Here is a 21847-nt window from a genome sequence, read left to right on the forward strand (position 1 = left end):
GAGAAAGAACTGGTTTTAAACTTACTTTTAACTTTATTAATTAGCTACATGTTAAAAATATCCAGATTAATCTATGGCGTTTTATTTCCAAAGATGATGACCACACACCCAGAACACTATCAGAGACAAAATAGATGCACTGCTACAGAATTTTAGCCAAATGTCTCTTCATTACTTTTGTTTAACAGGAAACTAATGGAGCTCACTGTTCCCTGCCTCATAAAAAAATCTATATCTTCGCTGATGGCCCATGGTTCTGTTTTACGCTGAGAATTACAGTGGGGACTAAGGGCTTGAAAAAGGAATAATTTGTTTAATTATGCATTGCTTCTGTCCTTTTCTAGAAATTAGACTGTAATAACCACAGTACTTTGGTACCAAACTATGCATACTTGTGTAAAGTATTCTCTTGTTCCATAGGTACAAATGCATCCCGTATAGAACATGAATAGACAACTAAGAACTTACAGGAAAAATTAAGTACTAAAAAGCAGCATTAAAAATGTCATCAAAGGTCACTGAAACTGTTATTTTCTGACAGCCTTTAGAGAAAGACAGCCATGTCACAAGGGTTCTTGCTAAAATTCACCCAGTGACAGAGAACATTACCTTCTTGGAATATTATACCAAACTTTTTGCATCATAAATGTTATTGGATCAAGATGATGCATTTTTTTAAACTCATTTCAAATAAAGACTATTAGATCTTGATTTCCTAATACTAAAGAAATGTAATTCAGAGTCCCATTGACCATAAACTATTCAAGAAGAAAACCTTTTAATTGCATTGTTCATTACTTTAAATGTTTATTACAAGATAACATTCTTCTACTGAAGAATTGATTTTATATTCAGAGTAATAAACTGTTCTTTCTCCATGGTAGTTAATATTCATTTCCTCAGCCGTCGAGGAGCTATGACTTGAAAACTTAAGCAGATTTTCCCTACAGAAATACTGTACAATAAAATAAGAAAATTTAGTTTCAAAAAGGCTAAATTATCAGTATACTTATATGTGTGTGTTGAAGTATACATAAAACATAAGTATATGTATGTATTTCCATTTGAGATCAGCTTTCACATTTAAACAGTTAAATGCAGAATAATTCATAAAACAAAGCAAAGAGAAAGAAAAATCTGTGTCTTTAATAATGTTCATTAGAAATTAAAAATTCTAATTAGAAACTTTTTTTACATTTAAAAATTTGGTAATTTATTTTGATTGGATTGTTAATCCTCAGTTTCTGAGGATGATTAAATTTATCTAGAAGTTTCCATTCTTTCATTCTTGTAAAAATATTCAGGTATTGTTTTGGTTTTTTTTTAAGATACAGCCAGTCTCTCACACCTTAAAAATCTCTGTGTTCGTTTCAGAAGTTTCATTCATGGAGTATACACATCCTTGCAATACTTCAAAGAGTAGCCTGAATTATTATATGTGCTTTATATAATGCTCATTCTAAAGTAAAAATATGCCTTCAAAATTGAATACAGTATTTATACTTGAAAAAAACACATCCTGGAATTAGAGTTAAGTAACTGGGTATTACCTGAAGTACGCCTGCAGCAAAATATATCCATCATTAACATGACATACATATAAGATACATAGATATATAGCTCTTAATCTGTAGATATCGTTCACGTATGAGTTAATTTTGACCTCTATTAACATGCGAAATGCCCACTGGAAATAGTCAAAGAGATGTATGATTAGGGAATGACTTCAGTGCTAAGATGACAGATTTGATTTTAACCATTTCCTTAGTAAACTATCCCAGCCAGGCAAGCCCCAGATACCTCAGCTTAGGTTTACAGCCTATCCTGAACATGACATACACATATGAAACATCTGTCTTCCAACACACTTTGGGATTTGACCTGCGGCATTCAGATTTATAAAACAAAGGTAAATAAATAAAGTGCCTCCCACCTGACAGGGCTGAATGAAAGGAGGTGTGAAAGGCCAGAAGAGATGGGGCTGATTGCAAGCAGCAACCGTAGATCTGGTGGCCTTTTCTGTTTGCTGCCTGCTAGCATCTTGTTGCTTGGCTGTAGGATAGCGGTTCAGAGCTGGCCAAACAAGAGCATTAGCCAGCACACCCCCTCCGCTTTCTACTGGCATCCTGGCTCTACTACAGCTTGCAAGCATGCACCCTTCAGCTTTATACAGTACAAAGGTCTGATCAAAGTCCCTCTGAACAGGCTTGGTCAGGCTGCTCACTGGAATTTGAGCCCTTGTCAGTCACATACGGAGTCTGCTGGTTGGACATTTTCTGCACTGAAAACAGGCCCTTTCTGAATTAGTATTGAGATTTACTCTTCAGCCACACTGAGACAGATGCCAGGGGTAAAGCAAGAATCTCAGAGAAAATCTGTAAATTAGGCATCCAAACAACAGCTGGACCCAGCTTGAATTTAATCATATGCAGGCAACACTTTGGCCCTTTGAGGTTAATCAAATGAAATAAACTGCTGAAGTCAAGCATAGTACTTGAGTCCAGCCAACGAAAACTGAACAACCAGTCAAACCAAATAATAAAATTTTTAGCAGAGTTTTCAGTAATGCCTGAGAAATGCTGTAACTTCCAATTGACAGATTTTGGTATAAAATAATGGATCAAGCAAAGGCTTGATTGAAGAGGTCAAATTTCAACCTGCCAGTCTTTTAATGACTTATATAATAACGTCACCAACAGTCTTCTATGGAGAAGCAAAGAAAGGAACAAATAGTGTTGAAATGAGCTGAATAAGGTGCTCTTTTTTTCACTCACATACAGTACTTTTGCTCAGTTCTACAGAGGGAAATGCTAACAAAAAATTCACATCTAGATGGAGCTTTGAAGGAACAAGATTTCTGGCTATTAACACTTTCCTTCTCCAGACCACATCAAGGCAAAAAGTGCTGCCTATTTTCAGACAGTGAAGGTATGGAAATTAGGAGGGGCTCAGGACTAACACTAAGGACTAATGCTAAGAGGAATGCATTTGCAGCAAAAGCATCAAAAAGCACTGAGCATTTTTCTCATTAGCAAAAGCACCACAAAAGATAGCCTGTTCATACAGTTCTCTGTCTGCCAGAGAAGACAGACAGTGATCAAACTTTTCTGAATTAAACTTAATGTTCGTTCAAGACTTAGCCTTCCCGATGAGCAAACATGACTCAAAATGAGGGTCACAGTAGTATTATCCGTGTAGAGATTTGATTTCTTCTCTGAGAACAAATTCCAGATTTTTGTGATTAGGAATACTTCTCCTTTAAAAGGCAGTGAGTGCTGAAATATGTAGTCTCTTAGACTACAAAATAAATGATAAATGAATACACAAAAGGAACACATTGCAAAGGCAGTACATGTTCATGAAATCTAAAAAGCCATCTAGGTTTTCTGTAAGTTTGCCAAGTTAAATCAATTTTTTGTTAATAACTCTCAGAATTTTCATGAAAAGTACTTAATATGTGGCATTTAAACATCAATTCTGTAATTAAATAAATTTCAGTGGTTGTATCACAATTAAATAGTTGAATATACTCTCCGCTTTCAACCTGGATTTTATTTCTGATGTTTAAGAGATACTTTGTAGAATTTCTTCTCGTAAAATGCTTGAAGGACTGACAGAAGGAGTGCTAAAAAGCAGTCTCTTTTGATTGTTTGGATTCATGTGGAAGTGTTGTTTTAATACTTTACAAGTTCTGTACCAGAAACAGCAGAAAATTAATTCAGGACCAGGTTTATTGTAAAATACTTCACAATTTTTTGGTTTTGTAAAGTATGTCTCTCATGAGAACATCCTGCCAAAAATATTTACTCCTAATATCTAGTAATATCTATGTTTTTTTAAAGATGGTATTCATTGTGAATATAATTTTGTTCATGCCTAGGGATTTTGAAGCCTCTACATTTTGCGCTCCTGAAAAATTTAATTTTGAAGGAATTTCTACATGTTGGGGATTTGGCAAGAGGAAAGATTTCTCTTGTATCATTTAAAAAATGCATGTGCAAAATGGATCAGCATTAGGTTTGCTTATAGGTTTAGAGTTTAAAGAGTGTCTCCATGGAGATGGATTAGAAGGTGTGTAACAGCCAAAAGAACATGATTAAATTAACCAAATGTGGTACTTCTGGATAGGAAAACCAGATGTCTATGCATATCTATTTAGCCATCCTATTGAAAATGTCCTTACAGTTAGATCCATAGAAAAGCATTCTTCCTAGCTGTTCAGAAGCCCAGAGGCAGCATATAGGAACAGATTCCCAACAATCCAGTCTGATTTATACAGATCAACCCAAATTTATTTCTTACCCACGCAGCTGATTTAGTCTGAGTAAAAACCAAGCCAAAATACCCATTTTTAACTTAGCTCAGTTTCTTTGAATTAAGGATCAAATCTAATGATAGCGTGGACCTGGCTTTGACTAGAATTTGTCTAGAATAAATAATGTTATTAGAAACCATCCTGTATGGTGTTTATTTAACAGAAAGTCGTATTGGCCAGAGGAATAGTGAAGGACTTCTAAATAAGACTGAGGAGAGATAGGACACAGTTTGTCCAAACAAACAAAACAACGGCTTAATTTCCTCAGCTGCAGAGAACACTCTGACATTATTGCACTTGTTGCCATATTATAGACTGCAGCATTTCTGGGTTGGCTGAAAAGTGACGGAGATTGAGTAATCTTTCAACTCTCCCTTTCAACACAGCAGTTAGAATCTGCTGGTGTTTCTGTTCTGAGCCAGTGAAAGGGGGGAAGGGAAAACTGTTTTTCTACCTGCAGAATAAAGAGAGGAGTGGTGCCAGGGGCCCTGAATTATCACCTGGAACAGGCACTGAGTACAAGCTCACCAAAGGCAAACAATTTAATTTAACTGATATGACACCTCGATTTAGAATAATGAAAATGTTTGGTTTGGGAGGGACCTTTGATGATCATCTAGTCCAACTTCTGGCTGGGGGCAGATACATCTTTCACTAAATCATGAGCTTGCTGGAATCAAGACAACTCCTTTGGATAACACCAGGGCACTCAGAGTAGATATGGGCATGTCTGTGATTGTGCTGTGTCACAAGTCCAGCCAGGAATCACCTTCCGGTGCTCCCCACTGCTGCTGCACCTCTGCATTTTTTGTGGAAAGAAAAGGGCCCGGCAGAGAACAACAGACTCACTAGCAAATACACCTACCCAAAGAATGCTATTTCAGCTTTTCTCTCCTCTCAGTTTGGGTTTTAGTTTGTTGCTCTCAGGATAGGTGAATGAAGAACTGCCCAAACTGGTAAAGATGAAGGTCAGTGTCTAAAACATGTGAATGAAGGAGCCCCAAACCCAATACAGATATGCTGGCTACTCTAGCTATACATTCTCAAATGAAAAAACCTAACCCAGAATCCAGATTTTGAATTTACAAACATTGCAATGTCCCACATCATCTGATTCACTAGTTCATTCCCAGTACTCAGAAGAGTATGGCAACCTACACTGCTACAGATGCACAAACATGGGTGCTCTGCAGCTATCTGAACAGAGAAGAAAGTGCTCAGCATAGCTTTTCCACATTTTCATGTGTGGAAGTCACACACAAACAAGCAGCTTTCACAGAGCTAGAGATTATTTTCTCACAGCATGAAATAATTTCTTTGAAATCAGCACTTATTTATAAATCTAAATATTCAGGACACCTACACTTCAAAGAGAGATTGTTCAGTAACTTCTCCTGAAACCACATCAACCAGACAGGATTGTCGCTTGCATTCTGTATCTGGCATTATTTTCAGATAACACGTTCCATAACTCATATTACCAATATATGTTAATTTGAGGGAACACCAGGAAGCTCTGTGAAATAGCCCAGTTTTAATTAGTTATATATCAGCACTACTTTTGTAGCATATAAATCCTATATACACTTGTAGACTGTGCTTCCCTTCACACCTGACTGCATTTTGCAGGGTTTGTCTTTGTGAAATTAAACACGAATGAATTCTATTAGAATATGCAAATCATGCCTTTCTTTGGTTGTGTCTCCTTACTTTTGGCCATTTGTTAAAATTGATTCTGAGAAAAGGATGAAACTTAACAGGATAGGACTGTCACATTCAAACTGTGGAAACTTTCCATTTCCACTGCTGTTGCAGTGTGATGCCATTTCCTGTTTCAGCTCCCAGGTGTGGCAATACCTTCTCCCTTCCCCTCCCCCTTGCCTCCTTGCTAAGTGCTGTCAGTCAATCTTAACATTCCAGTAAGGCCATTGTCTGGTTGGGGCAGTTCAAAAGATGCTTCTCAGCCCTGGGGTCATTGGCCAGTCCAGGTGTCATTGTCCCCTGAGACTCCCCCGCTCCCACCTGGGTGGTGGCACACCTACCCCTTCCCCTCCCACTTTCCCCAGGCTTAAAAAGAGACGGGCCCATGCAGTCGGGATTCTGTGGAACTGTTACCAAGATTCAGAGCTCTGTGTTCCTGGAATAAAACTCTGGATTAAACCCTCTGCAGAATCCGTCTCCTTTTCCTCTTCACCTAGCCTGGAGCCTTTCCATTAGAGGTAAACTGAGTTTCTGCCATGCCTGGACTTGTTCCAAGTGCCTAACTGCAACTTCCAGCCAGCCAAAGGTGTCTCTGAGGCGAGACAGAGCCACCTTTGGTCCAGCAGTGAGGGTCAGATGAGCCCAGGCACGTTCCACCTGGTAAATATTGGGATAATATTCCAATACACTGCCTACTTTCCATTTCCACAAGATTAGTTTTTCTTGAAGCTGGGACAATGTAGAAATTCAATTAAGTCATTAACTTGGAAAACAAAAACCCTAAATAAATAAATAGTAAATGTCTCCAAGACTATGTGTTGAGGAAGAGCAATTGGTAATGTATTCGTTGATACTACTTATCATCACAAGCAAAAATACTTACATTTGCTGAAAGTTGAGAAGTAAGGGTAGCAACTTTCTCCTGTGATGCAACCAACTCTCTCCGTAGTTTCTGAATTTGCTAAAGAAACAACAGACTGCTGTCAGTAATTCAGCAATGTTTTTGTTGTGGTAATTTTGTATGTTTTCTTGAGAGACAATCAATAGATTTACAATGTCTTAGCTTCAAATTTTAATCTCAGAACTGTCCAGAAATACAAATTATTAGAAGTTGTAGCCCAGTGTTGCTCCAACTGTTTTCTAGCACTCAACTGGTGTATGAGCCAGGATTCAAGTTAAGGGAGTGCACATGGGTAAATGCTTAATTACTTTGTATGTATTATCCTTTTTTGCAAGGGAAATGTGATAAGTTTTTACGAAATCCCACAAGTCCCAAACATATGCTTAGTGCAATCAAGGAGATGTAGCCTGAGGTTTTGAAACACGAGTGCATTTGGGCGAGGTTCGCTGTGCCTGACTGTAGACATGATGCAACCAATATATGTTGAATGTCTACAGTAGACAAAGATAACGTGAAAAATGTACTCTCATGCTGCCTGGCATGAAGAAGGCTTTGATGTCTACCTCAGACACAGGATTTTTCTTTATGGATGTCTAAAATTAAGTGAGGTAAAGTAGTATTTTTTTTTCTCTAAAATATGCTTCCTACAGTCCCTGAAATTTAAACATGTAACCTCTTTAAATCTTATATAGTATTCAAAAACTTACTTGCCAACTTAAAAAAAATAAATGTAGCTTTAAATGTGTTTGTTGACATGAAAATAAACTCAAGACCCTTTTATCCTTTAATGAAAAACAGAATCTTTATGAAAAACATGTTTCCATTTCAGCTGGGGTAGATACCTAATATGAAGCTTGCACATCATTTTAAGCCCATTTAACCCTATTTGAGATCTTACAGGGACTTCTGGGCACTGTACTGAAATCAAGCACAGCATGGAGTTTCACTTTGAAGAGCCTCTCATATTCAGATGTAAATTATTTCAGACAAGAGAAATAAAATGGATAAAACCAGCCTAGGAAAGGGAACATTTATAGTCACTAGTAAAGACCATTGCAGTACTATAGTTTTATGACTCCCATGAAAACCAACAAGAAATACTGTACAATCAACATGAACATGTTCCTGTACTTCTTTAATGCAAAAATAGCTCAGTCATTTACACTAGCTCAGTGCAACAGGGGGAGATTATCGAGCTGTTCTCCATCCTGGACCGACCCTTTAATTTTTCCAAGTTTTCTCTTTTGGTTTTAAATGAAATTATTTGACATTTCAGCTTAAGCTACACCTTCATCATGCTCTTGCAAATTCACAAAGGTAGGTCTCATGAAGTACTGTCCAACATCTCTAAGAGCATCTCAAGCAGACCCAGATACTGAGAAAATATCATGTAGAAATACACAGGAAAGAAATGTTGTTTATTTTCTATATTCAGACCTACAGAAAAGGCAATAAAATGAGGAACTGGAATTTACACTACTGAGCTATAACATGCCTCTTTAGCTTTTTTGTTTTAACTTAAAGAGATGTGAGCTTAGACGAAATTATATTGAAATATACTGCAGCAAGGAGGGAAGGATATGTTTATTTGTTCAATGTCCTCAAAATATCTTTTTGTTGACTTTTTCTTTGATTAGAATAGTAAAAATAGGAGCAGCATAAACGCAGGAGTTGGAAGGCATGTAGCTCTGTGAAGTGGAAATGCACCCCTTGGTGCTGTATTTTATTGCAGCTACTCTTTGGTGCCCTTTTAATACAATCAGGACTTCATTTTGAGAAAGGCTGTAATTGTATCCAGCTGCTGACCCAGGCTTGTCACCCATTCTTATACATTGTGAGGAGAAAGAAGCTATTTTCCATGTCAAATTTGATTTATATCTGAAATCAATCTGCATTGCTCTGAAATCCATCAAAGTGGTCAGTTTCAGAAATTTAATATAATTCAAAATGTGTGGGAGAGAAGTTCAAAGCGATCATTTGAAGTATTTTTCCTCCTGAAAGGTAGCACCTTACCTTGAATCACACAATTCCTTAGATCCTGCACAGAGTGGTATTAAGTCTGAAATCAGACCTATCTCAACTCCTCCACTCAACGCCCAGTTCTTACTGATTCTTTTCATCTTTTCAGAATGACAGCCAGGAGACTTTCTTCAGCACAATGCTAAGAAAACACCTTCTAGTTAACTAAAAGCTGCACCAGGTTTCCACCAGTATTTCTTAAAAGATGATGCAAAGACACAGGGTGTATTTTCCCCACCAACTACACAGTTTAGCCAAGGCAGGTAAACAATAAACTAAAAAATAATGTAAGCAATACAGAAGTATAAAAATGAAGAAAAGTTCTTACCTCTGAATGTGCCTTTTCTTCTGCCTGGAAGAAAACAAAGAAGAAATGGCTTAGAATCAGTGTGCAACATAATTGTGGTAATAGAACATAAAAGCCAGCCGCACTGAAGTGAAATGAATAGCTGCACGCATCCATTACATTAAAGGAAGGTATCCAGTAAAAACAATAAATGGAACTCTTTTCAGCTCGCTTGGCAAAGCTCCAGCTGAAACCCCAAAGAGTTTGCCAGCGTACTGACAAAATGAAATGGTGGAGAAAGGGAGAGCAGGACCAGAACTGCAGAAACTGCAGCTACATTTCTATGAAAAAACAAAAATTTACTATGCTCTCACTGCATGGGCCTTAATCTGACACAAAAAACATTTATGTTGCAATAATTATTAGCGCTCCTGGATTTAAATTTGTTTTACTGCATACCAAGGCATGTTCCTAATATGATAATATGTAATATCTGATAAGAGAAGTTGACAGCATACCAGTAAAACATACATTGGGAAAGCGGAGGGAAACTTGCATTTTAATGTAATTTCTTCTATACAGAGTACTGACCAAAATATTAAGGGCTATCAAGGTATGTTAAAGTTTTCAATTAAACTTGTTAATATTATTTAATAATTTAAACATTTTCCATATTGCAATGTCTTGTGTCATATATTGAAACTTTTTACTCAGCAGTCTTTTTCAACAAGCTAAGAAACTAAACCACTGCAAGGTAAACCTTTGAAAGTCATTCAGTTTCTAAGCATTGGATCAGTCCTGTTAAGGAGACATTTCGTGGACAGATAAATCTTGCTTCAGTAGGATTCTAATGGAAAAGACTGGCATGACACAAGAAAGGAACCCTTTCATAACATAAAATAAGAATCAGTTAATGAACTGGAAATTAATCCACCCCATGGTCTGAAGTGGCCCACGTTCAGAGAAGCAGTCTACATTATCTGGAAGAGAACAGTAAGCAGTAGAAGGGAAACGTAGCTAAGCAATTATCTCTAAATAACATTAGAAACACTGAGAAAACCCAAGGTAAGGGCACTTCAAAAGTTCTCTGGCATAGGACTGTCTGTCTTACACTGTGTTATTACAAATCAGTATGGCTGAATTTGAGCCTGTATTAGGCATTAATTTTGTTGTCAGGATTTTAATGATTTATGACAGAATTTTTTTTTTTGCTTTACCTTGCATAAGGGGAGAAGACTTCTGGAAAATGCCTCTTTCCATACATGTTTATCTGTTAGCAGTCTCTGAACAGACTGTGATCCTATGATATTTACCTTGGCAACACTTAGAAATGCTTTTGGCTGAAACTACTTTAATACCTGACACATCGCTATGTGAGGATAATTTAGTATAATGATTTTTTTTCCTCATCACTGATGTGACACACTAACTTTCTGATCAATATTTACAAAAAGAAGATCTGCCTACAGAAAAAAAAAATATATTCTATTCCCATTATTGTTACATCAAATATGTAGTGCATGGAGGGTCACAAAGGGATTGAGGTGACGATGGCCTCATAATTTCTTCTGTGACAACAAAAGCAAAAAATTAGGGTTGGTGACTTTTTCCTACAACTGCCATGTGGGGACATGGTCCTTGGAGCACCAAACCTGCTGATGAAGGCACTGCTACATGTCCTTACCAGACAACTCCCTCAATGCACAAGGAAGTGTTGCCTCTCGCCAAGTTCAGAGAGGTAGCTGTCACAAGTCAGATTTTGTGGGCAGTGAAGGAAGTAAATGAATGAGAAAGACCAGGATTTTGGACCAGCTTAAAAAAATAGAATCTGACAATCAAATGCATCTCAGTAGTTTTTACTTAAGTTTATGCTCACACCATTGTAACCCAGGACTCAGCCATTGTTCCAATAGGCTCTAAAAGGAAGAAAATTCTTTTTCTCACTCTACTTCTGCATTATATGCATGCATCCCATCTCTGCAAGGATTATTTTTCTTTCTTTGAAGTCTTAGAACATTAAGGTACAAATGACATGTCCTTATAGAACTCCTCTGAGCACAGCCTAGCACAATCAATGAGGCCTAGGGAGTCAAAGTGTAGCTAATGCTGAGAGCCAGAGTAGGAAATTGGCAATTAACTAAATATGGGAAAATTTAAGTGTTTCACCTACTGAGCAGGAGGAGATTGAAAATGGAGACAAGCTATCATAATTTTTTCAATTACTCACAGGGCTAAATGAATTCACTGCCAAAACTGAATCAGTTTACTATGTCCGCTCACATGGTATATTTTTCTCTGAAACAAAATGGAGGTCGCTGTACATGCATATCGCTACAAGCTCCATTTTCAATCTATGCAAGTTAAGTCCTGAAAACCCAAATGCGAGTCAAGAAGAAAGCCAATATATACAGAAAAGAGTAGTGAATGCAGAACTTCTGTGTCATTGGACTTATTCACTGGTAGAAAATAATGAAATGTCTCTTCTGAATCTCATATTCTAATTCCCAAAGAAACAATCTTCAGAGAATAACTTGAAAATTTTCAACTATCCTCTGGTAATTATACATGAAGGTCTTGATCTTCATTTAGTACTTTGATTGAATTTCTCCAGTGATTAGGTCACAGAAAACACTAGAACTAAGGCTTAAGACAATGCTTGAGAAATCTAATAAATACATTTAATTGAGATAACTCTGTGAAGATATCCCATTGCTCTCTTCACTCAGCTGATGTGATACTGAGTGTTAAACTTTTCAGGTTCCTAATCCACTTGTGCATCATCTTTTGATTTATTGCTGAAAAATTTAAACCATTTTCAAAGAGGGCTCAAGCAGAAGAAATTCAGATCAAAAATCTTCGCTAAAAGTCAATCCTAGTAATTATTTATGCCAAAATTATTTCTGGCCCTTTTCAGATTTTTCTGCAGCTTCCATTATTTTGCCTACATAATCCATTACTTAAGGAGTGAGGCTCAGCTGCAATGTGAATTCACAGTCAGAAGATATTTATTGTATGAACCTGGGTAAACAGTTTGAAGTTTATTTTGCAGGGAAAATACCACTCTTTAATATCATGGGGTTTAGTTAATATTTCCAAGATACTCTGTTGAAATATAAAAGGTTATATAAATAGTAAGTATTAGTAAATTCTTGCTACATTACACAACATCAGAACACAGATATTTCAGAGTTACTCACTTACTGGGTGCTGAAAGCATCCCGTGTCACTTTACAGCTTGATTTTTTTCATCTATCAGTTTTATAACATTCTTCTAAAATTTGACATCAAAGCTTGAATTATAATTTTTGAAACACCTTCCCATGCAAACTGATATTAGTGTCTCACAGACAAGGAAATAGTTCTAAAGATTTTTTCAACCACTAAAACATAAGTGAGAAGCTTAACTCTGACTGTAAGTCATGCCTCACATGTAGGCATCCGGTATATACATTCTACATATCCAACCTTCACCTCCCCTCTCCGGCTTCCAAATAATTCAGGACTGGTCTGGACTGGAATGACTTGCAACTTGCAGTTTAAGGCCTGGAAAAACCTAAGGCATATGTACTTGATGTTTTAGATATGCCCTTGAAAGAACCTTTTTATGATTTAACAGAGCTAGGAGAGGCACCATTGTGCATGGATACAACATACTTCCCAAGCTAACATGAGTTTAGCATTGAGACAGAGCTACCATGTGCTACAAATCATCAAATTGCAGGAGCTTGGTATTCCTAGGCAAGAACTGGCTCTGGGTACAGGAGTCCATCTCTGGAATGTCAGCTGACACCACTCAAGAGCTGGACATATGGAGAGGACACACGGTATTGATGAATGCATGGGATGAAAGCAGGTAAGTGGGTTGCTGTTCTGTGAAAAGGGGTTCCTGCAGCATCTAGTTGTAGTTAGTGAGGAGGTTGCAAAGCAACTGCTGTGTATCAGCAAGGTAATGACCAAACATGTTCAACTGCTCCCTATGGATGATTTCTTGTTAGTAGAACAACCAAAGCAAAAAATGATGCAAAATATATTAAAAAATCCCCCATAAGGTTAAAAAAAAAAACCAACCAAACAAACCAAAAAATAAAACAGAGAAAAAAAATCAATCCCAGAACAACTTCCAGAGATAGAAACAGACTATTATTCAATCTAATTAATCTAAGTAATGAAGATTAAAGTTTTAGAAAGTTATTTTCTTCTCTTTGTAAATAACACTTAAAGGCTGCCACTTGCAAGTAAAATCACTAGACACTTAAACTCCAAATTACATCTCCCTTAACCTAAGGCAATCTTGTGGTTTTCAAGAAGTTTACCTCAAACAAGGCCAGGAGAGAAATAATTTTCTAAATTATGCAGTAGCTGAAGGTAAGCAAAATGATTCAAAATGGTCAACTACAATAGCATAAAGACCCCCATAAGAGAGACACTCTTAGACTTTCACCTTCTTTTTAGCTTTCAAAATGTATACTGAATGATTTTAAACATTAATAAACAATTCACATAAAAAGGTGAAAACAATGTTTTCTAAAATAGTATGCTGTAGTACAAAGCTGAAAACAAACATTCCTACTTTATTGCAGTAAAATTCTAATTCTCCTAGATCTCAAAGTACTGAAATTTTCACAAACCATGATCAAGAACAGAGGCAGGCAGAACTTTTTTCTAAAATATTGATACTCACCGTAGAGTAGAGAGAGGATGTGCTGGAGACAAGTGATAATGAGGACCCATGTACTTTAAGAAAAGGAAAATAACATGAAATATTGCTGAAAGCATAAAACTTCCCCCATATAGCTCAATAAGTAAACAAATTTTTAAAATGAGAACCAATTTTCCACAAAGAGCAATTATGAGCTATCAGTATAGAATAGCTATTGACAGATTTCCCTGCAATTAGATGATTGTTATAGAATGAATTGTCCTATACAGAAAAAACATTTTCCTGTATAAGGGACAGGTGAGTGAGCCAATAACATTTTGTGTTATTCTCAGCAAACCAAGCATCACTTTTGTTGCTTTGACAAGAAATCACTTGATAAATGAACTCTTCAGAGAAACCAGAAATCGAGCTGTTTATACACCTGTCCTAAGCTGAGCAAATTATTTTAGTAAGAGATATGCTTTGGAAAACAGTTCACATTCCGTGGGGTGAGCTCCCAAGCTTTCCTCAGAAAGGTTGACCCGTGTAGTTGTAGTCCATGGGAAGGGGTAACTGTGAGGGGTAGTGACATATTTCCCTTAATCCTCAGTGGAGTCAGCCTCAAGAACATTGAGTGAATGTTGTAGGGCTGCACTTTAGGAAATGGAGTTCCTGGTCTACCTGGAAATGGCAAACTGTAAAAAAAATTGCCCCTTGTGCTTCTGATGACTCTCCTGAGGAAGGCTATACCCACAGACAACTTCAAATAAGATAATTTATTTCATTACCTTTTTTATTTTTGTTTTACAAGATGGGTTTTTTTAGAATATTTATCATTTGCCAGGGTTTGATCAAAAAAAATATTTTGCTTTAATAGCTACCTGTCTGCAAAAAACAGACACTACAAGAATACTTGGATTAGCCAAACGGACTTTAAATCTAGTTTTCTATTTACAGAAATGTGGAACACTGACCACTGAAATTGAGTGGCTTCCAAAGTATGTTTGATTTTCAGTCTCTGGTTTAAATGTCTGAGCTAAACTGCCATTCTGCACCATGCATTACCTCACTTGTTTCACTTTAACCTTCCTCAGAGCTCCTATCTTAAAATTTATCTGACCTTCTAACAGCATCATTTCATGTTAATCTCTAATGATCATAAACTGCTGAAAACTGTTTCTTGCTGCTGCATTGACTGTCATTTACTCAGGTTGATCACAGTTATCCACTCCAGCTGGATATGAAACAGAACTAATGAAAAAGCTTTCATCAAACCCACTGGTGGCCCATTACTGAAATTCTACATTTAACACCTCTTTTTCTATGCATTAATTGCTTTGTTTTCTCTATTACTCTTCCAGTGTTGCCTTTGATAATTGTGTTCCTCAGCAAAGGGTCTGTAGTCAGCTCTGTCCTTGAATTATGTGATATTCTTCCGTGCAGTCAGCCATCCTCTCTGTGCTGACAACTCACAGCTTGAGTTGTCCTGCACCCTGCTGCTAGTATTACATACCCAGATGTCTGCCTGATATATCATCTAAAATACAGTAAAAGGAATCAAAAAGTAGAAGCATTATTTGTCTGTTGTTTTATGTAGGACTTTTTTTATTCCTTTTATCTTGTGACCTTTGGGGCTAAAGCAAGACTTTTTTAATTTGCCTATTATAAAGATAATTTACATTGTCATCACTTAGCAGTAAGCAAGATGATTGTTATAGAATGAATTGCACAGGGTTTCAGTTGTCTTTTTTGTTTAATTAAAGCATTCCCATGACTTTGCACTCATGGGAATTCTGCAAATAATCAGATTTACCAGAAATGTTAGTTAGAAGAAAATGTTACAGTGCATTTAATTAGGAGTTGTCAGGTTCTCTGTGGATGAAAAAAGAGCGAAACCCAAAACCAAAAAAAAAAAAGAAATTCACCAAGTTCCAGATGTTGCAGATAGCATTAAAGAAAGCAGACATTAATAATCTGCATAAAGTAGTGAGGTCAGTTCAAATTACAGAATTTCAATAAAGAAATTCGCATGGTGTTTGCTGCAGGAGACTGTAGGAAAGTGAGGAATATAAATGACTACAAAAGAAAGGAAATGTCAAGTAGCACTGGTGTTTGGGGAAATAAAAGGAAGCACAGAAGTAGGACTAAGAAAGCAGAGAAACACAGTAGTCAAGGTACGTTCAGCCATTTCAGATTTAGAGGAAAAAAGAATAATTTTCCAAGAATGGCTTCCTTTCCTCCAAAATTTCTGATAGGGGATTTGTATATGTATGAGATACATACAGCATTGCTTATTACTGGGTGAAAGTAATAGTGTGAAATCTTCCATGTTTCAGGATAAGAAAGGCTTGTGAGTCCAACTCAACAGGATCAATAAAAGCTTCACAAAATCATTTAAGTTTCTGTGGTGCAGGGTGCAGAAGAAATATTTTAAAATTTTACTATGTTTTGGACATCTATTTTGGGACGTGTTTGTCAATTTAAGTAGTTACTCAGTCTTACCTTCTTCCATGCTGTCCCTGAATGAACCTGAATGACTGATTGCTCGTGGTCTCTCTTCCAAGGACGTAGCACTGCCACACAGCTGGGAGTCATCGTAGAGATCAAAAGAGGTGTCCTGTGCAGGGATGCTGTTTGAACGCATCATGCTGGGTCCAGGAAGGTTAAACTGTGATAGGCTGGTTGGACTCACTGGAATAAAAAGCTTTATTATTGAAGCACATTTCTATTAAGTGAATTTTGCTTCTGCACAAAATTTTAATGTAGGACTAGCACTAGGTGGACTTCATGCTGTTGAGACAATGGAAGGCTTTTATTCCTACATTTAAAGCTTCAACAAAAAGGTGGAGCAGATGGCCTCAAAAGAGCTGGATGACATTAATCCTGTAACGCACATGGTAACGCTAACACTGGCGTCTGAACACCCTTTGGCAGCCCATAGAAAATCAATGGGGGAGATTCAAAAGTTAACAAGGAATAAGAGGTCATAAGTACTTTTATAAGCAGCTCTTCTAATGAATCAGTATCTGTATTTCATAGTTATATACCTTTATTACTGTCTGCTGCTAAGGCCAAAGTTTATTTGCATATATAAGATATTTATCCTTTGATTTACAGGAGCACACCTACCACTATATTAGGTTAAATATTTGTGCAAAGGCCTCAGTTAAATCTCATCCTAATAAAGAGGTGTAGTCAGACACGGTTGAAATCAAGAACAGCGTTGATGAACCTACTTTAAGCTTTCACAAAGCTTTTTTGCCAGTAGGAAGGAAAGCCTAGCTATGGTTCCCCTGGACCACACAATCTCAATGCCTAGGAGAAAAAGCTAACTGTCTAGCCAAATTCACCCTCAGTATTTGGACTTTTAGTTTAGATTTGGACTTTTAGTTTAGTCCAAGATGAGTCCTAAGTTATAAACTACCAGAACAGCTGTGTTGTGAGAGCAAATTATTCCACAGGGCTATGAAAACTGAAATAAAGCAAAGGACAATGAAAAAATAAATTTTAAACCCCATGATCTTATTTCTCTCTATTGTGAGTACACAAGAACTATGAACAAAAAGAAAATGCCATGATTGCCATGAGAAAATAATATAGTGAAAAAACACTGCCTATAACTGTGACATGGAAAAAACTGTCTAAAACTACAGGAGGAAAATTCAAAGCAGTGGTTTGTTTAACGAGGATCCAATTTAATTTTTAAAAGTAGCTTAGCTCAACTTCTTTTCCTGTATGTAGTAAAGACTAACATGTATATGTCTGATCAAATTTCTTTTGAGTGATCGTAACCTACAGATGCCATAAGCTGTGACAGAGAGATAGAAGTCTTAATTCTTCAAAGGATGTTAGTAATTCCTTACTAGGGGCTTAAATCATAAAAAGCCCATTGCGAACCTAAGTATGTGACAAATTCAGTGGAGAGAAGTAGGTTTTATTCAGAATTAAAGAAAGAAATAATACTATAAAAAAATAAACTTGTGTTGGATTAATTTGAAACAATATTCAGAAGAACCAAATCTAAACTTTGGTTCGTAAACAAATAAAACCGCAATGTCACTCACATCCCAAAATACTATATTACATTCAAGGTTAGGTTTGGAATGGGTCCAGTGCAGTTACAGCCAGGTCCAGCTACTGAAACACATTGAAAAGGTCTATCTCAAAGCAAACCTCCTTGTAGGAAAAATGCAATGTTTAGTTCTGACATTCCCTGGAATCATTGAAAAGAATCCTACTGACTATGAAATCTAAAAGATGAATAGCTTTGAACTAGAAGCTAATTTCCACTCTCCCTCAAAATTTATCTCCTTGATCAAGTCATAAAGAATCTGTCCTTCTTTTTTTCCTCTCTGCAAAATAGGTGGTACTTTGACCCACTTCATTAACCACACTGTGAATTTCCCCTCATTAGTGAGGTACAATAATATGGTGATGACGATGTTAAAAATAAACTACCTAGCCTGGCAGACTAAGAAATATGTACAGCTGAATTTTATGGTTCCATTAAAGAGAGGGAGAAACAGTGAAGGGAAACAGCATTTACCCAGGTTGGAAAAGTGATATTTTCCAGTTGCAGATGAAGACATAGCTGAAGGAGAGACAAGTGGGGACTGACTGCCAGTGTCCTGCAGGCCTCCGGTTGAATGGGAGCGCAGCCATTCCTTGCCTTCCTCCTGACTTGTCTGCCGGGATGATGGTGTGTATCTGAAAAACCACAGCTGGCATGCTCAAGACAATGACAAGGTGATGCCTTAGAAAGAAACAGCTGTCACATAAATACCCTTCACCAGTTAGACAGAACAAATCCCTAGGAAAACATCAAGTCCAGTCAAGTGATTATGTCCAGAGATTTTAACTAGATACAGTTTACCATTGGGTTACACTGAAAACATACAGGACTTGAACCCCCCCTTACTCTTCATCCCCCTCCCCAAAACAGCCTTCCCTTCTTTCGAAGAGACAGGATGATAAACCATAGCAGACAGACAACTGAGCTGACAGAAAAGGACATCAAAGCTATAGGAAGTGTACAGGTTGATGCAAAAGCTTGGAAGCTGTATGGTTAGGATGGGGATAGACAGAATAGAAGCCAAGTAACGTTAGTAGCCACTTACAAAATGACATCTGTCACACATCATGTGGGCAACTGATTAGACAACAGGAGTGAAACAGATCAACAACTCTGAAAGAGGAGTTTGCATTGGTAATGACAGCTGCTCATGGTCATATGCACTAGATGCGCTGCTCTGAATGCTACCTGACATTGTGTCCTGCCCCAAACTGAGGGGAGGGAAAGGGACAGGAAAAATAAAAAATTAGCAGAAAGAAGTTCTCTGGAAGGAAGAAGTTTGGCAATCAAATAATTAATCAACTGCTTCCTATGGTAAACCAATAAAACAAGTGCAATGTGACATGTGGGCCAAGAGGGAGAACTGGTAACTCACTGGGTCCAGCCTTGGCTGAGCTGGAAGAAAGACAATTCTGGCAGTGATTAAACATTAAAATGTGCAGACAGTGTGGGTCTTAATCAAGAGATTTGTTTTCAGCAATGTCTGAAAATCAGAATGAAATGCTTCATTCAGACAAAATCCTGCTGAGAAATGAACACCTCCTTTGCTACTGTCATGAGCCATCAGTGTTCCCCAAAACAGCAGTGCAGAAAGGGCTTTTGATATTCTGGCTTCAGGCTTGTGAGGCACAAGTGTTTCTGCTTAGAGAGAAAATTAAATGAACATGTAAGTTCTTGTGTTGTGCTTGGGGTGTTGTACAGTATTTTACAGCAGTAAACCATCTTGACCTCATTAAATATTAACTTCCTTTCTCCTTTCAAAAATACAGCTATGATCTTTGCCTATAATTGTGGTAGAGCACAAAGTTACTGAGTGGTTATCAGATTGGAAAGATGGCAAAACAAGAAATCAGGATGTGAGTTTTGGACTGGCTTCTCTGCACATTAAATCAAACAGAATTTTTTTCCTGGGCTAACTGATCTTTTTTATATGCCTATAAGCACTATTCCCACTCCAATTCACTTTCAGCTTTCAGCCACCATTACAGCTGTACAGCCACAAACTTTGATCATCCCATAGTATCCTCACAGGGTCCTCATTATGCCTTTAATGTCTTCCACCTTTTCCATTCTCTCCAAATCCAAAGTGATTGTTCTGTGATGATAAAAATGTTGACTAAATTCTTATTAAGGAACAGCTAGTGCCGAACGTCAGAAGGTGCATTATAGTGACAACAGTTTAGCACTATCTTAAAATTTCACAAATATTTACTCATAACTCAGGAGATTTAATGGTGCAATCTCAGTTATTAGAAAGCTGCAGTGTCTGTGTGCATGCACATATATCCTTGCTTGCCAAATCTTCTTCCCCGATTGGGGAGATGGGCTTCTATGCCTCATGAGACTTAGTTAGTTGAGACCAAGTTACCTAATAATCTGCTCTTTTCACCATGGAGGAGAGAAGAGGGTAGATAAATTCTGTTTTCTGTGATGAAGACAGAATTTAGTGAAGTGTTAGTAGCAAAGCTGGACTCTGTATTGCTGGATAAGGACCAAGAAAACTGTATGGAGCAGCAAACATTTTATACTTACAAACCTTGGATAGTAAAATTAGTATTTTCTAGCCCTACCCTTCAGTAGCTCTCCAGTTCAAACTGCATGAGTGTTTGCATGAGTCCAAAGTCAGATCCACCTCTAAAATCTTGTTTTTCTCCATAATGTTTTCAATAATTAGACCTATTGAATTGCATAAATATATTGTTCTGTCTCTTTTAGCTCTCCAGGATTCAAAGTCTTTTAAAGATTCATTCCATAAGGAAATGATCCCTAATAGTATTTACTTTCCATGGTATCTCTTGAAAGAAGATTTATTCCTTAGGCAGACATGGAAAGAAAAAGTCCATTGTTAAAATTTACATTTTATGGTTTGAATTGAAATTCCAAGAGCTCTGTTGTAAACAGGATCAACAGAAGGAGAAAGAAAAATAAAGGCAGCATAGAAGAGGTTACAGGAAAATAGAGAAGCAGCAGTCATGCTCAAAAATATATATACCTTAATCCCTTTTTGGGTAGTGTATTTCTGTCAAGCTGCATGCTGTTAAAACAAAAAAAAAAAAATCCCTAAGGACATACAGCAAACAGGACTGTTCAGAATCACAAATTTTAAAGCTCTAGGTTTGTGTGAATAACAGAAGGTCATTTAACTTCTTTTAATATAACTTTCATGATAAATCCTTTACTCGTTGGAAGGAACAATAGGACATGGACTGCTGCACATTCATTTTTCATCTAGACATGCTCTGGGCTGGGTCAATAGTAATTTGGAGACTGTCCAAGTCAGAAAGAAGTGCTTCTTTACTATTTCTAACCTTTCTACAGCTTTGCTCTGCAATCTGTGTGAGAATCATATGGTCACAGTGTGAATCTTTATTTTTCACAGTTGCTTATGATAAGGCAATAGATTTCCAAAAGAAATGAAGGCTGTGGCACCTGCTAAGAGGCAGCATGGCCTTGCCAGAAGCCAAATGACAGCTCTGCATGTAGAAATATGTCCTAAAGATTCAGACACTTGGCTTTCTATTGTTGAGGGGATCACACTGTAAGGTGATGGTGGGGACAATGAAAAATGGCACCAGAGCGATGTTGTTCCATTTTCCTGCACACAAAGCGTCAGAGTGGCTGAATACCCAAAACACATGGATGGAGTTTTCCTCATTTAAACCCCATCACTGGAAGAGCACCCACTAGCCCTCCTTCCAAGTGCCATTTCAGCATTTCATCATAAAGTGTTGGAAAATTGGTCTCCGGTCGGTGTGGTTTGAAACAGTTATCATCAAGTAAGTATTGCAAAGTTCTCTCACTTTAGAACATAGCTTAGTGCCATCGCATGGATCAAATGGCAAAATGGTTTTTGAAAGCTTCTGTATTACATATCATAATCACACCTCTGAGAGCAGCAGTAACTTAGGACCCTT

General features: G+C 37.2%; 1 protein-coding gene across 1 annotated transcript in view; it reads right to left on the reverse strand.

The window, feature by feature from the left end:
• NAV3 (neuron navigator 3) overlaps window positions 1–21847 on the reverse strand; it is a 381620-nt gene that overhangs the window by 30596 nt on the left and 329177 nt on the right. Inside the window, exons 16-21 of the mRNA XM_066549922.1 lie at window positions 20926–20967; window positions 18408–18568; window positions 16364–16552; window positions 13904–13956; window positions 9265–9288; window positions 6900–6977 (exon numbers count right to left, since the gene is read on the reverse strand). Coding sequence (XP_066406019.1) covers window positions 6900–6977; window positions 9265–9288; window positions 13904–13956; window positions 16364–16552; window positions 18408–18568; window positions 20926–20967 — 547 coding nt within the window. The remainder of the gene's footprint in view (window positions 1–6899; window positions 6978–9264; window positions 9289–13903; window positions 13957–16363; window positions 16553–18407; window positions 18569–20925; window positions 20968–21847) is intronic.

This window comes from Molothrus aeneus, chromosome 5 (assembly GCF_037042795.1).
Source record: "Molothrus aeneus isolate 106 chromosome 5, BPBGC_Maene_1.0, whole genome shotgun sequence".
NCBI classification, from domain to species: Eukaryota; Metazoa; Chordata; class Aves; order Passeriformes; family Icteridae; genus Molothrus; species Molothrus aeneus.